General features: G+C 45.7%; 1 protein-coding gene across 1 annotated transcript; it reads right to left on the reverse strand.

Annotated features, from left to right (window-relative positions):
• LOC311202154 (ATPase family AAA domain-containing protein 2-like) lies at positions 1-12,682 on the reverse strand (the record flags this gene model as incomplete). Its single annotated transcript, XM_084276698.1, has 12 exons — positions 1-51; positions 1,358-1,486; positions 2,438-2,499; positions 6,760-7,074; positions 7,512-7,602; positions 8,081-8,240; positions 8,582-8,670; positions 8,938-9,112; positions 10,336-10,451; positions 10,690-10,822; positions 12,245-12,383; positions 12,679-12,682. The coding sequence occupies 12 exons, from the start codon at positions 12,680-12,682 to the stop codon at positions 1-3; spliced, it is 1,464 nt and encodes a 487-aa protein (XP_084132824.1).
• Between the last annotated feature and the right edge of the window lie 4,512 nt (positions 12,683-17,194).

Consider the following 17,194-nt stretch of genomic DNA (forward strand, 5'->3'; position numbering starts at 1 on the left):
TCAGTCATGGTGGAAGGCATGACTGAAGGCTTCAATTTCTTTCTTCATTTCCTAGGAAGAAGAAAAGACAAACCAGCAGTCAGCATGAACAAGAGCTTCAGGACCCTGCTTATTTATTCATCACAGGAATAAAGAATCTGTCCACACACGCAACTGTTAGCAATATTTAGCAAATACATGTGCTGCTACCACCACCACCACGTCTTTCTTTACTTCCACGGATGTTAAACACGTGTATCTTTGGATCCTGTCAGCACGGACAAGAGAGACAGTGTGGATCTGTATCACGGGACCATGACTCTGTATCAACAGTGGTTCCAACAGGTAGAAAGAAGAGCCAGTTCCAGAAAAGCCCCAACTAAATGCTGGAAATGCTCCCTTCTGCACCCTGAATCATTACTTGTTAAAGAATTCTCTCTTCATACACAGATTTTGCTCCTGACTGACTTGCAGCATCACTCTGAATAGGAGGCTTGGGGTTTTTTTGGTTAAAGCTAAAGTAGGAAACTAAGAAATCAAGTCTCTCTTAATTTAAGCATTACAAGTGAAGTCACAAAACCTCACAAGCCCCAGGCAACAGAAACACGTCCCTTCCCATGCTAAGCCACATCACTATGCTGGATGAGAGATGGGCCTGTTTGTCAGGAATGGCATCCCTGAATCCAAAGCATCCTCAGGGCTGCACAGGCAGAACAGAACATCCGGTCTAACTCTTTGTCAGATGTGGAAGACAAGGGCCAAAGACCAGGTCTTCCTCTTTTGCAAGGCAGGCTGAGAAGTAGAAGGAATTTGCTCTCTTCTCAGGCACAAGCAGCTCAAAGACAAATGGTTTCAAGGATCTTGTATCTGAAGACTCAATATCCAACCTATCTAAATGGACTCAAGGCTGGGAACGCCTGACTGGCACCATGGGTGCCTCTGGACGATTTCTGCTGAGTTCTGACAAGTCAGAAGTCCTCTTTTAGAGGAAGGGATCAGAGAATGTGACTATTAAACCATCAGAGGCAGAAATCTCCCCCTGTGTCAAAATAAAGATGCTCACGACAAAGGTTGTGGGGAAGGACTCCTGACAGACTGAGGTTAACTGCTTGGAGATGGCTGTGGGGGTGGACCCACTGTCTTCCAGTTCAAGCTGTTCCCTGCAGAAACTGCCAATGACTCTGCCAAGTACAACAAGGGTTTTGCAATACGGAGAAGTGGCCTCAGAGTGAAATGGAAAAGTCTTCTAACACAGGCAACTAAGCAGTGAAGAGTAACACCCTGCTAAGTGCCATGTCCAGAGCGCACACACACACAGGCAGGATTCATGCTCACTTAACAGTGATACAAAGTGCTGTGAGACACAGGAAAGAATCACCTGCACTAGTTGGGTCGTGTCGTAATCTTCCCGATGCCGGTAAATGCACCGAGCAAGAACACCATAGAGTCTTTCCAAGTCAGAGACGGTGAAGTTCTTAGTTGCCACAGTGGCTAAAGTCAACAGTTGCTGAAGAGAAAATGGGAACAAGTTCAGAATAGCCCCAAATCCTCTGAACAGGCTCCTCATGCATATTTTCAGAAACTAACCAGTAACAACGCCAGTGACATCCTACATTTTCTACAGCAAAAGAAAACACGAGGGACCCTTCAGAGAACACATTAAATACCTCCCAAGATTTAACTGGAGAAAAGGAGTTACTTTTTCATACTACAGAGGAAAGGCAGGCTAACATTTCAGGAAATATTTCGGTACTCATCTGGCTATCCCATCAAGAATCCCAATTGCAAATCAGCTGTTTCCAGAGCAGCACGGAATGCAGGTCAGGAAGCCAAGTTACATCAGCTGGCACCTACCTCTAGACTGGGTAAATGAGCAGAGTGACTCTGCCTGTAGCAAGTTGCCAAGCTTGCACACAGTCCTGCCTGTTACCAAAGATGTGAATGTGATAATCTCTGGGAAAACAAAGTAGCAGCAGCACCTTCTTCCACTGCTGTGGCTGTTTAGCTTTGGTGTTGTGTGAGGCTGTGAAGATGGAGTTAAAAGAACAGCCATAGCACATGACAATATTCCTGCCTCACAACTGCCCGTCATCAAACTCTGCCTCCTTCAGATCCACTAGCACCAAAGCCCTCAAGGTCATTTCACTCCACCTGGAGATAAGACATATGTCCCACTTCCATATTAGCAACATTGAAATTCAACTTACTCTGAGCTCACTGCCATCCACAACCCCTGGCCCTCTGCGAACTCTCGCTGCGTTACTGACATGAGAACTGCTCGCACCAGTCACAGGGTGTACCAAGGCACCTGGAACGGCACAAATTGCTTCAGTCGGGATTTCTGCTTCTCTGGGTGGGCTACAGGGTCAGTGAATTATCCTGGAATACAGTCTCTCTGCAGGGCCAGAGTCAGAACTGTTGCCAGTTATTTCTTCACTGAGAAGCACTTGACTTTTACCTTCTCTCTGGCCAAAGTCACTGCTCCATCAACAGAAGGCACTCGGGCATACAAGAAAAGCACTAGAGAAAAAGGCAGGTTACAGCCAGGGGGGAAATACACTGGCGTTGCCGTGACAGTCTGGCAGGCAAACACTCACTCCCAAGTCATGTAGGTTAGGAAACACCTTGCACTGCAAACAGGAGCATGTAAGCCTTCTGTTCAACAGGTGACTCTGGGGCCACACTGCTTGAAGTCCAGCTTTTTAACTCACACTGGTCATTACTGGGAAGATACTCATACAATAAAAGGAAGTCAAAGGCTGTTTTCCCTTTAGGTACCATTTGAAAAACAACCTGCAGGAGCAGAACACCAGCATCTGCAGAAAGACACGACTTGGGCTTTCAGTAACTACAGGGGCAGCATCCTTACGCAAGAAACACACTGTGCTGACTGCAGAGAGGTGTTACAGGAAGAATGGAACCAAAGATGGCTCATCAATAGTGTAATCCAAAAGCAGCTTAAATGAGCTGCTTGACCTTAGCTTTTGAATCTCTGTCTTCAGAACCTTGTGCTCGTTGGCACCCCAGCATTTCACTCCTCCTCAAGCCTGAATGTTCAGGAAGCACCACACTCTCCTTCTCAGAAACAGATGTTGCCCACCAGAACTTTCTCGCTTTTATTTTAAGTCCCAGATTTAGTTTCATGACCATTTTCATGTTGTTCCACCACATCAGAAACTCTCATTCAATCCATGTTACCCCAAGACAAACCTGTGAAAAGTTACTGAGAGAAAAATACCACAAAGCAAAAACTCTACAGCTACTGACTTACAGGTACCCACGTTTTGTATGTAGAATATCCTCACCTGCATTGCTTATGGACTCAGAACGTGTAGGAGCTTGATTTAGAAGTAGGTCTTCAAAAAACCTTCTTCTTTCTCCCTCATCAGGACACTGGACATTGAAAACTTCATTTTGACCAATAAACAGCTCTCGTATCTATAGCCCAAAGAGGAAAGTTATTTCAGATACACGGCGACACACGCTCAGACTCTATTCCCAGAAGATGAGTACCTGTCTAAATTCTAACTTGTCACCTGAGTAAGACAGACTGTGAGGAGTTGTCTTCCTGCCCTTTCCAAGCATCTGATGCCAACCGATTCTAGGTAAGCTGACCCCACATTTGAGACAAAATATGTCTAGGATGCTCAGCATGGACTCTTGCTGAATTTTGTGAAGGAATATGCCTACAGATCGATTTACAAGTGACTAAACAGGAGTTGGAATTCAGCTATCGACTCTGTAAAGCTTTCACTTCTATGAAAAATGCTTATTCAAGAATTGAAATACAAAGTTACAGTCCATTGTGTTACAGCGTGACCACCGTACTTTCTCAGTAAAAATATCCCTTTTCAGTAAAAATGTTTTCAGTTTAAATAGGTTTCCCAGTGCCATTGCCAGCACTGCATATTCTTGACTAATGTTCAGACCCAACCATCTTGAACTCACATGAGTGCTTGTCTGAAGATAACGGACACATCTGTCGAATAGGCAGGAGTGTGTGAGAAGGGGGGAAAAGTTGGGGCAAAGTCAATCCCTTTACTCAGAAAACACTTGAGACAAATGCTTTTGGCATTGTTTTGTCTAAGCAGATTTGAGGAGACCTGGCTAGGGTGCCCGAGTAATAACAGGATGCATTTGTTTAAGTACCCCAATGCTTCAAGGAGCTCTAGATGAACAGGAAATTGAATAAAAAGAGAAGGAAAAGTATTCATGTCAATACCTCTCTTGGGAGATCTGTGTAACTCACATCCGATGTTGCAAGCAGCAGAACTGGGGCAAATGATGGGATGTTCTGCAGTAGTCTTGTAAAGGTTGTTTTCAGTGGATCTCCAACAGCTTTCCACCACAAGTCAATAAGTGGAATATAAATGATACTTGGTGCCTTTCTTTGAGCTTCTTGCATCACCTGGTAAAATGAAAGCCTGGATAAGAAGACTGAGCCATTTGGAACAGGCTCATAAGTAACCAGGGATCAGTCAAACGCTCTTACCGAATAGGAGTACACAAAAGTCAAAACACAAAACCAAACCACCCCCAGAACAACTCTCCAACCCAAAGGTAGAATTTTCACTTTGACTCAAAGATAGACATTGTTACACAGACAGGAACAGAGCTGGTGTAAGGAACCTCACAATGTACATGATGTATGTGGTGGTGTGCCTGAAAAGACAAGACTAACCCTGTCTTCTTCAAGACAGCTTAGTTGGGGTAAATGGTTACATGATGGAGACCAGACCATTTTCAGTTTGGAGCAGGAACACATCTGAGTCAGTCGAGTCTGGAGCAGTCTGAACAGGCAGAGACCAACGTGAAAAGATGAGGGCTGATGCTGATGAAGTGGATTTCCAGGCAGAAGTAAACCAAACAGCACGCCCAAACCAGGCCACCTCCATTAACAATGAATGTCACTTCCTTTACTAGTTTAGAGACAGTTTGTGAATCCCATGAGCATAAAAAGAGGAGATACCTGTGCACACGTTTGTTCCCATGATGTGTTGCCAGCAAACAAAACAGGCATGTCCAGCGTATAAACAGGAAACTTTTCCAGGGCATGTATTACTGCAGGTGCCAAATGAGAAGTTTGCCCACACCCTGGCTCTCCAACTAGTAAGCACCGTGGCCTCACACAGGTTGGCTGGTAAGGAGCAGTTCTAGAACAAGGAGGAGGAAAGAACTTTCAGAGTCAAGTGATGAATAGACACACAGCTGTCAAAGGCTTTTCCCTAACCTCCTTTGTTTGTAAAGACTCTCTCTGTTCCAGCAAGTAAGAAGCTGGTCTGTGATCAGAAAGACTTTCAAAACCCATTTTCTTACCAACTCATCCCATAGCTCCCCTACGAAATCCCACCAATCCTGCTATTTGCTTGGCTGGGTGAAGCAACAGCTCTTGAATCACACAGGGGACTGTCCAGCTCAAATACACACACACCAGCTGGTCAGTAACCTGATATTGGGCAGAACAACCCTCACTCAGGACACACCTCTCTGGATCTCTTCACCACCCGTCCACCCCAATTTTCAGCTGCAATTTGCCTATTGTTACTGGAGACGGAAGGAAGGGAGGGAGGGAGGGAGGGAGGGAGGGAGGGAGGGAGGGAGAAGAGAATTAGGAAAAAACAATTGAGGTGGGCACTGAAACACGTTCCCCGTATCTGAAGTGCACAACTGATTGGTTAAATTACAGCTGTACCCGAAGGATGTGTAAGATTTACACAGTCCTTCTCATTGTTTGAATTGTTTGGATTTTCTAGTCATCATTCTGCACTAGCACGAAATACATTTGTCAAGAGCCCTTGTTGTGTGCTACACTGTTGTGCCTTTGCTGGCTGAAGTCCAAGATCCCAGAGACATAACCAAGCTCAGCAGGTCAGGTTTCTCTGGACAGCACAGCAACAGAGATTGAGAAAAAGAACTGACCCAACAGTAGTGGCAACAGGAAAACTTTTCAGCTGTTAGCTTATACAAGCTGCACATTAAAATGTCTGAAGATCAGCATAAACAGTTACCCTCTAGGATGGAGGAACTGCCTCTCTTCTCTTCTGGGCTTTTTATGCGGTGGCATTTCTTCAAAGGTTGATGGTGATCCTGGTAGGATATTTTCCAGAGATTAGCATAATAGCAGTTAACAAACCTCCATTTGTCTGGGGTGGAGCAAGTTTATCACTTTACAGACTCTCACCAACGGACAGACTAAACCGGCTCAGGCCTGAGGCTGTCATAGGCAGGACCTCACATCTGCTGGGCAAGCCGAGCCCCAGAGTATATAGTGCTAAACCACTCTGATCTCATGTACAAGTGTGCACTGCAATCCACAGGCAGTCAGGTTAAAACCCTAGGGTTAGAAATCATGGTAGCTCAAGCAGTATTTAGCTTAAACCACTTATACGTGACTTGTGGGCCTGACATTCCTCAGACAGGCATTAGAAGCCTTCCCTTCTGCCCCTAGTTAAATGTTTTGAAAGAGCTACCTTGTACATTCAATCTTAGATCCATATTTACAACTGAGAAATAGGATGTTAGCTACTGTCACAAACAGGATGCTGAAGTAGAGAAGGCTGTTGTCGACTGCATATAGCGAGTCATTCACAGCTCCCATCCTGCACTTCAGTTTAGAATCCAGAACACAAACTGTGCGTGGTATTCCTGCAATGAAGGTGTGCCCCTGCCTGTTACACAGTGCTGCTGCCATTCCGCTGGAGAGGCTGGTGGATGGTGATGGCACAAATGAGCAGCTTTTGCTTTGGCAGAATGTTAAAGAAGTGAATGCTACTGTTGTACCTTGTTGGTGGTCCTTCTGTAGCGCAGACTCTGCGTGGGGAAATACTCTCTGCAAGGCCTGTAAAATCCTTGCGAGGGAGTTTTCAAGCAGCGGTTTGGCAATAGGGCATAGCGCTCGCCCAGGGGAAGCCAAAGCCCTCTGTGAAGCTGGAGTAATCTTCTGCATAGCCACAAAAAAATCCTCTGCTGTTATTTCAAGAGAAGCAACATCGATTGGCAGCTTCTCGTTACTTTCATAGATCTGAGGATAGTGGCGGCGCAAAGCACAGAGAGCAGCTTCAGCACATAAGGCTCGAATGTCAGCACCGCAATACCCTAAGAAACAAGACAAAAGCCAAATGGGACATCAGTCTCAGGCAGCACACCACTCAAAGCCCAGGTTTCTGAAGTGCAATACTGAGAGACTTTGCCCGCAGCCAACAATTCACAGGTTAACAGAGCACTTCAAGAGGCACCGCGCTGCAGACAAGTTTTGTTACGTCGCTCGCAGCCTGGTCTCCCACACTTAGGAAGCAGTCTCCTCATCAGAACTTTGCTCCTGAGGAAGATGCCCCAAACCCATTCAACGTTTTCAGAGACACAAAAAGAATATTCACAAAATGAAAAGAATCTCTTCCCTTCTCCCACGCCGTGCCAGGTGCCTCACTGCCACGCTGTGCAGCAAGGTGCAAGAGCCTGGGTACTGCCTGGTAGAAGCTCAGATTCCTTCGGACTCAGCCACGTGCAGAAGCTCACTTTGTTTTCAAACTTACCAACACATCTGTCAGCGAGCTCTTGCAGGAACGTGCCTGGTGGCTGAGGCCTCCAATGTTGTGTGTGAATCTCAAAAATCTCCTTTCTAGCCTGGAAAGAAAATGGTTGTGGTTTGTCCTACGTCTTCTCTTAAAAAAAAACAACCAAGCCAACCAACACAAAATGCCCCAGATCCTCACATGAGTACAAATAGAGAGCAGTGTCTAGGTGGATACAGTACATAAACAAACTGAACGTCTTTGGGAATGAAAACAAGTTCATTCACTCCGGCACCAGCCTTGGTAAAAGTTTTTCCTAGCAAAAGAGGAATGCTTGTGTGCACAACATTTCTTTGCTTTTCAAGATGTGAAAGCAGTAATTTATAGTTACTTGAGACATTTACTGCCAGAGTCACATACAATCACAGAGATCCAGTACCCGACCTTACTGCCAATGCAGCGTGGCTTTTGTCCAAGTTGTCAATACTGATTTTCACCTGAACTGCTCTGCAATACCGCACTGTGACCCTGGTTCTGTTCTCAAGAAGGACTTTGTCACATCAACATGAAGGTTGAGTTTCAATTCTGACCTTTGTATCTGGCAAGCTGAAGAAGAACTCCCGATCAAAGCGTCCAGGTCTTCGTAAAGCAGGATCTACAGAATCCAGCCTGTTGGTGGCTCCGATTACCACCACCTCTCCTCTGCTGTCAAAGCCATCCATAAGGGCCAGAAGAGTTGTTACGATAGAGCTAAGGGAAAAAACAGAATTTCCATTCACTGGTTTAGAACATTTTCTGATATTCTACACAGTCTTCTCCAATGATGACTCAAAAAGAACAAGCTTTTATCAGTGAGACACTGGTTAGCTAAAGACCCATTGGAAGACATAAAGAAACCAATAAGCTAACACAGGCCTTGTGCTCCTATCAAGCTTAGCGAATTGATTTCAATTCTTGTTGAAAAATACTCTGTTATTTAGCAGCAATTACTGGTTTGCAGGATCAATTCCCGTGTCACAGCGTTAAACAGGTTCTGGTCTTCTTTTCACAGAGGTCGAGAAGCTTCTATGTAGATGCAAAAAAGGCACTACCTATGAATCTGGTCTTGTTTGTCGGACCGCACAGGAGCAAGGCCGTCTATCTCATCAAAGAAAATGATTGAAGGTCGCATCTTGTAGGCCTAGAATGGAAACACAGGATCCTGACATCATAATGCAAGCACTATTTTAAGGAGAAAAAATCCTTAAACGGGTTTGTTTCGCATGGTTTTCCCATTTGCTCTATTTATCTTTCCCAATACAGGTCAAGACCTCATGCCCCTCAATAACCCAGTGCAAAAGGAAACACTGACAAAACACAAAAAAGCAGGGAGTTCTTCCTAAAAATACTGACCACAGAAGTTTACAGTTACCACTCGGACAGAACACAGGGCACATTTCAGCCTTACCTGATCAAACAATTCACGAAGCTGTCGTTCAGTTTCCCCTGCCCATTTACTCAGGCAGTCGGCACCTTTTCTCATAAAAAAGGCTATTCTCCTGCCACCTCGGCTATATTCGTTAGCCAGCGCACGAGCAACCAGTGTCTTCCCAGTTCCTGGTGGACCGTAGAACAGACAGCCTCTGCAATGAAAACAAAACACAACCCCACAAAACCCCCATTAAATTCACATATGACAACCCCCCTAATGGAAAAATACCTATTACAACCCCCATCCCGAAACTACACACCTCTTCTCTCCTAACCAGAACTAGCGGCAACAGCTGAAGAGGGAGAAGGCAAAAAGAGATGGAAGTTCTGGGTTCCAACGCAATTTAACAAGGCAGGAAGTGCAATTGATAGAGAGGAGAGTGGAGATGTACAAACCTTGAGAGCACATCATTGCATCCCAGAAGGACACTGCCCACAAACTAGCAGGGCAGGTTACAGCACAGCACAGCCAAGCAAGAATAAACCTTAGCACAAAATCCCAGACTGGCATAACTTGGGAATCACCAGTTCATTCTTCAGTGATACGCTGCATTGAAATGCTTGTCCTCGCAGAAGGCAAGATTTGACAGTGAAGCATTGCACTCTCCCCTCAAAAGCTCTAAGTTACTGGATTTGCTCTCCCAGAGCATGCATTGCTGATGCTAAAAAAGGTGCAGGTCTAAGGCTGGGAGAGAAAACTGCATTTCCAGATAAATACAGTCATCAGTGAGAACAGCTGAAACGTTGCTGTTTCAAAAAGAATTTCAGTGCATAAAGAAGCCAAACCCTGCAAGACTTTCCTTCCGTTATTTGTAATACTTTCAAAGCGACTGAAAGCAAAGAATTTCACTGTAGCACGACTGAACTTTGCTGATCAAACACATACAAAGCTAACAATTACATTTCTACTTGTTTCCTGACACAGAACTAATATAGCAGCGTAAAAAGTGGACAGACTCTTATATTACCCCAACCACAAACACCACTGCAACGCTGTGGCTGTAATTCTCAAAGTCATGCTTGATCACTTGCAACAAAAGACTCTTGAGAGAGAACACTGGACTTGCAAGCAATGAATTACAGTTGACTACAGGTATAGTATTCCTTCCTGCTTGTAAACTAATCAAGTTGGCTTGTACCTAGAACGCAAAACAAGAACACCCCAAGCCCTCCTTTTAAAGGCAAGGCAGTGACAAAGGACGCCCTTGCTGCACCTGGATTCTAGATTCTACCCATTTTAAATAAATTCTTTTTTACTACTGCTAAGAAAACCCACCAACAAGGCTGAAGAGTTTGAAGCATGGAAACATATTGATAGCTCAGTTGAATACTCTCAGGAAAATGGGTTAATTAGAATGTACACAGTATCTGTTACCTTGGAGGCTGAATTTGGAATCTCTCAAAGACTTCAGGGTAAAGCAGCGGTAAAATGACCATCTCTTTTAAAGCTGAAATGTGGTCAGAAAGACCACCCACACCATCAAATCGTACCTAAAGAGAAAGTCAACAGAGCACATCTCATACATCACAGAAAGCTACGACCTTGACAAGGTTCCATCAGAAAGTCTGTGTCAGCACAAAGAAGAGCTCTGGGCATTATTCAAATTGCTTGAGAGCAGAACTGTAAACCCCCTTTCCATTAGGGGGGTTACCCATAGGCAGCACGTGACTGGAAGCTTTCAGAAACACTGCAAACACTTCGCTGGCACGCTGATCTAGCATTACTTACTGAATGGCCTGTTTGCATTGGATCAACATCAGCCTGACTTGCTCCCCTTTTCCTTCGATCCTTCTTGAGGTTTAGTGGAAGGCACCTGATTTGAACGAAGGAGAGGAAGAGGAAAGCATTTGTTAGCATGCAGCTAGAAGATTTTTACATTTATGATGACAGCAGGTGAACCCAGAAGACCACCTAAGTGAGATCAACCTCGTAAAGAGGTAAATATTTGTTCAAATTGGTTTACATTTAATGTCCAAGAGTAAACAAAGGAAAATGGTCACTCCAGACATGAAGCCAGGCTAACTGACAACTCTTAGCGCTTACGAATATCCATGGCAGACCACACAACACACAGATGAATGCAAGCTGTGAACAAGGAGTTCCACAGATGCAGACTGTGAACTGACCATGACTTGGGTGATAGAAGAACCCCCCAAAGCACACTTCCAAGTACACACTAAGTAATATCAACATTTAAATGAATTCCATCTCAGAATTTCCTTTGAGATCTATTAGTTTCAGACGATTGTTCTCCTGATGAATCTCATTTCAAAGCCGTTACACGATTTCCCTTGTGACAGGGAAATTTCGTGTTTCTTAGGAAGGTAAAATGTTTAACTGTTTTGCAAGGAAATGGCATAAACAAATGATTCATGGTGTCCTCTCTCTCTCACACACATAGAAATGGAGTTTCACCTCATGTCATATATCCCCTCTGTGGAAAGTCAAACCTTCTAAACCGGTTTAAAAAGACAGTTTCCTGAACCCGTCCTTCTCTGTCTGCTCTTGAGGATGCTGAACAAAGTGCTCCTCATATCTAGCAAGAGACAGCGTGCTCCATGCTCTCGCTGCTTACAGGATCCAAACCCCCTCTGTCATGACTGTGGTCATTTAGAATTTCTAATTTCATTTAGCCTTTTTCTTGGTGAAGGACAGTTTCCTACTCAAACATGAACTGATTCCAAAGAGAAGCCAAAATCAGTACTTGAGTGATTAAGTAAATCCACACAGGGTCTCCCTCTACCTAAATTAGTTTTAAGAAAGTAACTGGTATCCTCCAAGCTTAAAAAGTCTGAGAGCAAAATGTTTTTTCAGAGGGACATTCTGGCTTCAAGTCAAGAAGGAGAGAATTTCAGTTACATCATCTCAGCCCCACCCTCCATAATCACCTCATCGAGGACAACAAATGCTGCATTTGAAATAATTAATGGCTAATAAAAAGTATGGCCTCCCCCCTCAATACTTGCTTTCCTTCTACCCTTGGACTACCACAGCAGTAATCCTAACGTTCATCTGTAATTCCCACCAATCCAAAACCTCTGGAAGCATTAGTCAGCAGTGTCACTGACAGCACTACTGAGAAATAAGGACCATCACCAAACATTCACGAACCTGTCAGTTCTTTGGCTGCAGGAGTCTTCTAGTCTTTGAGGACTTCCAAATGGGGACCTCTGTCTGGCATCTGAAGAGCAGTCTGAAACTTTGCTCTTACTTTGCCTTGGTTCTGTTGAAAGCAAAGAGAAGTTGAGTGCCCGTATGCATTTTCATTCCAAAACCATCTCACTGAAAGAAATCAGCTCTGAAGAAAAACCCTGCAGAGAGCCTACTTTTCAGTGGTGGTTGATAGTCCTCAACAGGTTTCCTCCTCTCTCGAAGGTGATAAAGCTTCTGAGTATCTTCTTCATCCTTCTCAACACTTTCTTCTGGCAGAACAACTGTACATTGAGATAAGATTGAACTTCTTAAGTACTCTTGTAAATTAAATTCAGAATGCACTACACAGAGGTTCTGTCCTTGCTGAGATGACTGGGTGGCTTCTCATCGGTCTTAGTAACAACAGTTCTATCATCTTCTTTAGCTGAGGCTTGAGGCACAAAGGCTTCAGTTTCTCTGCTTTTCTGCTCCCCGTGTCCTTCCCCTTGCTCTGCTGGGAGAGCCCTGGAGGGGCCCAGGTGGCTGTTCCTCCTCCATTTGATTTGGGTGCCTGCCATTGCGTACCCATGCGCTCGTCTGGGCCTGTGCAGCTGGGGCTTGGATGGGCTGACGGCCCTGGGAGCAGCCCGCTGGGGTCTTCTTTGGGCTCCCCCTCCTGCCACTGTGTCTCTGAGCTCCGCTGTGGGGGTGCAGGGTTGGTCCATCACAAAACCTAACACTGGTTGGCTCAACTACCGCCACATCCTTTCCTGTCCTTAAGCATCCTCTTGCCTCGTTCTGTCCCATCCAGAAATCTCCTACAAGGATCGCTGGGCCAACTGCCCTCATCACAACCATCATTCCCACTAAACCTTCACATTTCCCCCCTCGCTCCAAGCATAAAGTCAATATGGCCTTTTACATTTTTACCAAATAACCTCATTGCTCATTTAGTTGCCCACTGAGCTGTGGGGTGACAGCTCCTAATTACAGGCCTGGACAGCAGCTTCCTCCAATCACCAGCTAAACACAGAAAGGAACACCACTCTCTTCTCCCCTGCTGATCTTCACACTCTGCAGGAGCTTTCCAACCTGCCTTACTTCCTGAGAAGTCTCTCCCTGCTGCTCACAAGCAGGAAATCTGGCACGCTCCTCTTGTAGTGAGATTGCTCTTCCTCCTTTTGAGGAATAACTTCTCTTTGTATTCCCACCTGTGCACAGCCATCTGCTGCCTTTTATCTTGTAAGCTTTCTGGAGAAGCCCAATGATTTTTTTCCTCTCTGAATACCTGTTCTGAGCTAACTACAGTACAGCCCTGAAGTGCAGCCCTGACTACAGCTTGTAATGCCAATAGCAAGACGGATCATTGTTTTAAAGAGATTAAAAATGCCCCACAGTTCAGCTTGTGTCAAGTGTTTAGGACAAGGCTTTTGGCTCGAGCATAGGAAAGAAAACTTAAACCAGAACTAACCCACAATCCCACCTTGCTCATCAGTTATTTCTTTGCCAGCTCTTGGCACTTCTTTCTTTCCCTTGGAGGTCCCATTGAGGTTCTCCTAAATAAGAAAAAAACCAACCCCCAAACCAGAAAGATCAGTCACAGGCATGTAGAAAACCTGACATGCGTATTTTATCGGGTGCCCCTGTAGTAACATCATCACCGTGCTCCATATAGACAAACGAGTGAAGTAAGGTACAGGAGAAGAGAACAGGTACAGCACTGGCACCCAGGAGCAGTGACAAGAATTCCTGCTCTAAAATGGGACTTTGTACATGTGACACTTAAATACAAAGCCCAGTCTATCAATTAATCACAGATCAATAATCCAAGAACCCAGGCAAAACCTAGGAAAAACAATGTCTAGCAGATAAAACATGCATCTGGGCACTTGAGGGACGATGTCCTCGCTGATCCTTAGGGGTCTCTCCCACCTCAGGATCTTGTATCATTCTATGAAACTACCTGCAATTCTGCTTTCATTAAAAACAAAAAGGTAACTCAGATCTAAACTAAAACCTGTGAAAGCAGCCTATGAGGATGTTTCAAAAACAAAGTGCCCCTCATTCAAAAGGACAGCAGAACCTAAATTCATAGAGCAAAACTAAGATGTGAAGTGAAAACCCAAGCCCTGAAACAGCTGTATGCAAAGAGCATGCATTCAAACTCACAAGGCAGTTCAGAAAGCGTAGTAGAAGACATGGATTTCAGCATAACACTGCTATTTCATATCTCTTGAAGAAGTGTCTTCCACCACCCACCCTTACGACTCTCTCTGTAGCCCAGCCGTAAGAGGAAGATGTTACATTCCAATTAGGGAGCAAAACCTCCTGTTCTTTTAGAGTAGAGCGGGTTTTGGAACCGCTAAATTAAAATCACAACTAATTCATTTCCCTATCTGGACTACACCAGTTATACAAAAAGAACAGAACAGATTAGCAGCGCCCACGCTGTGGAATACCCCAGGGTCTTCTCCCATTTGTCCTCTGCGCCTCTTCCCCATGTCGTCCACTTTCTGCTGAACTGCTTCTGCAGTACTAAGACAAAAAGTTGATGTAAGAGCAAGGACAGGAAAATACAAACCAAAACATTGAAAACAGTACACAAAATCAACATCTGAACATAGCATGCACAAGCCAAGAGTCACTGGCAGAATGAAAGACAGGCAGAAACACTAAGACCACTCTGGCTGCCTCCAACTTTCCTCAGTATCTCAACTCAACTGAGCATTATAAAAATACTCTTAAGTATGGAAGAAAAGTTGAAATGAAGGCACTTCCAATGCTAAGAACACTGATTTGGAGGGCAACTTAAATCTACCAAAAGTCACAAGGTGAAGTGGTCCTTTTGATTCACAAGGCAACACAGAAACCCACCCAGCACATACACAGAAGACCCTCTCAGATGAGGATCTTTCCGCAACTGGCAATCCAAAAGGAAGATGCCAGGGGCCAGTGTGAACACTGTCTGTACCCAAATTCTCTACACATGAAGCATCTTTCCAAATACGTCCTCCTTAAACAGCCACCAGAACCTATTCCCAAAAAACTCCTTTTAAACACAGAATCACAGAATTGTAGGGTTTGGAAAGGACCTCCAGAGATCATCGTGTCCAACCCCCCCCGCTAAAGCAGCCTACCTAGGACAGGTCGCACAGGTCGGTGTCCAGACAGGTCTGGAGTATCTCCAGAGAAGGAGAGATCCCCCTCACAGGGGATATGCTCCAGGCCCTTAGTCAGTGTAGCTGTGAAGAATAAAAGGCCAGCCCTCAACCAACTCAGGGTATATTAAGACTGAGTGATTACAGGACCTACTGGAGGACACCCTACCTGCTCAGCAGTTACTGAATGCTAATGAGCACCTCCAGGTCCAATCCCAATCAGGCTCTATTATGACACGTACCTGCATGTCATGCTGACCATTGTGACTTACCACAGAAGCAGAGAATGATGGGAGTTGGAAGGGCCCTCTTCACAGCATCTAGTCCAACCCCCCTGCCAGAGCCACATCTCCTACAGCAGGCTGCCCAGGACAGCATCCAGTGGGCTTTGAGTAGTGCCAGAGATGGAGACTCTGCAACTTCTGGGCAGCCTGTCCCAGTGCTCTACCACCCTCACAGGAAAGATGTTCCTCCTGATGTTTAGGTGGAACTTCCTATATATAAGTTTATGCCAATTGGCAAGGTTATTCCAGCCCCTTCTGCTCCAGCTAAACTCCCAAATGCCAAAAAGCTCCATCGCTTGCTGCTTCAACAAAAGATCAGCCCAGTATTTACCACACAGCATCCTCTCTCACTGCTTCCCTCCTTGAACTGTGTATGGGATTTGCACGGCAAAGTTTTGGTAGGGGGGCAACACGCGGCTACACGGGGACTCACTCTTGAGCAGCCTGCTCTTCAAGGTCTGCACCCTTCAGAGGCACATTACAGGATTTCCTTCAGGGGACAGCATTTCTCTACAAAACCAAAGGGAATTCCAGCTAAACTTTTATATGACTGTTGAACTTTTGGCATTTCTGCAAGGAGAACCTATCACCCTGACTACACGAGGAAAGCTGTGATGACAACGAGGGGGCTCTTGTTCAGTTCACAAGCTAAAGTTTCTTTGGGAGTGCACCAAGCTAAGCTACGTTCTGAAAAGGGCAGACAACTGGATAACATACCTTCATGAGACAGGCCTTTTGACGAGGACGACTCCAATCACCTGTCTCTTTACTGGGACACCCCAGGAGCGCAGTGCCAGGGGAGCAGCCCGGCCCTGCTCCAAGCGAGCCCATTGCTCAGCCCAAGGCCTGGCTCCAGGGTGAGGGACCCCACAGGGCCACAAGTATCACCTAACAGTCCAAGCAAGTGCCTCTGCCTGGAATAGGACTCACTGGAGGATGCTGATCACTAGTCTGTCCTGGCTTATTTATGTAACGGTGGTTCTGAGTCCTGCTCCAAGTGGCAGCAACAGGAGAAGGGGCTGCAGTTCCTTGCAGCCCGTGCCATCCCTAAGACACCAGGCCAGCATAGATGACAAGTAGCTTCACTTGTGGGAACCAGGAAAGGCCACGAGTCTGGGCCACGTACAGGAGAGTCTGGGGAGGTCTGAGCCAAGGGCTGGGCTGGTGGGCAGAAGGCACAGCTACTGGAGAGGCCATAGGCCTGGGGCCCATCTGTGTCTGCACATGATGTAACTGAGAGGACAGGTCATTCAGGGCCAGTTAGTGGCTTGACTGAGCATCTAAGGAGAGGGAGAGGGCTATACAGAACACACGCACGCACACGTGCACACACATGGGATCAAAATGCCAACAGAGCAGGGCTGTTGTGGACCTCTGGGGAAAGCAGAGCAAACTACAGGCAAACCGGTGCCCAAGAACAAAAAATACAGACATGCATGTTGCACATACGCACCTCTGTGTGCATTTTCCCTCTAATGGTTTTTCACCCCCCTAGCCAGAGAGGCAACAAACATCAGGTCCTTTGTACTGTCCACAAGGTTCAGCCAGACCGAACATGCAGCACTTGGAAATGAGGACATTTTAACTAAGAGACTTTCTAACAGCAGCGGCTGTTGGTGCGCTCTTAGCGGGCGGGGGCGGTGCCGGCGCCGCAGTGGG

This window comes from Gallinula chloropus (genome assembly GCF_964237585.1).
Source record: "Gallinula chloropus genome assembly, chromosome: 29".
In the NCBI taxonomy this organism is placed as follows: domain Eukaryota; kingdom Metazoa; phylum Chordata; class Aves; order Gruiformes; family Rallidae; genus Gallinula; species Gallinula chloropus.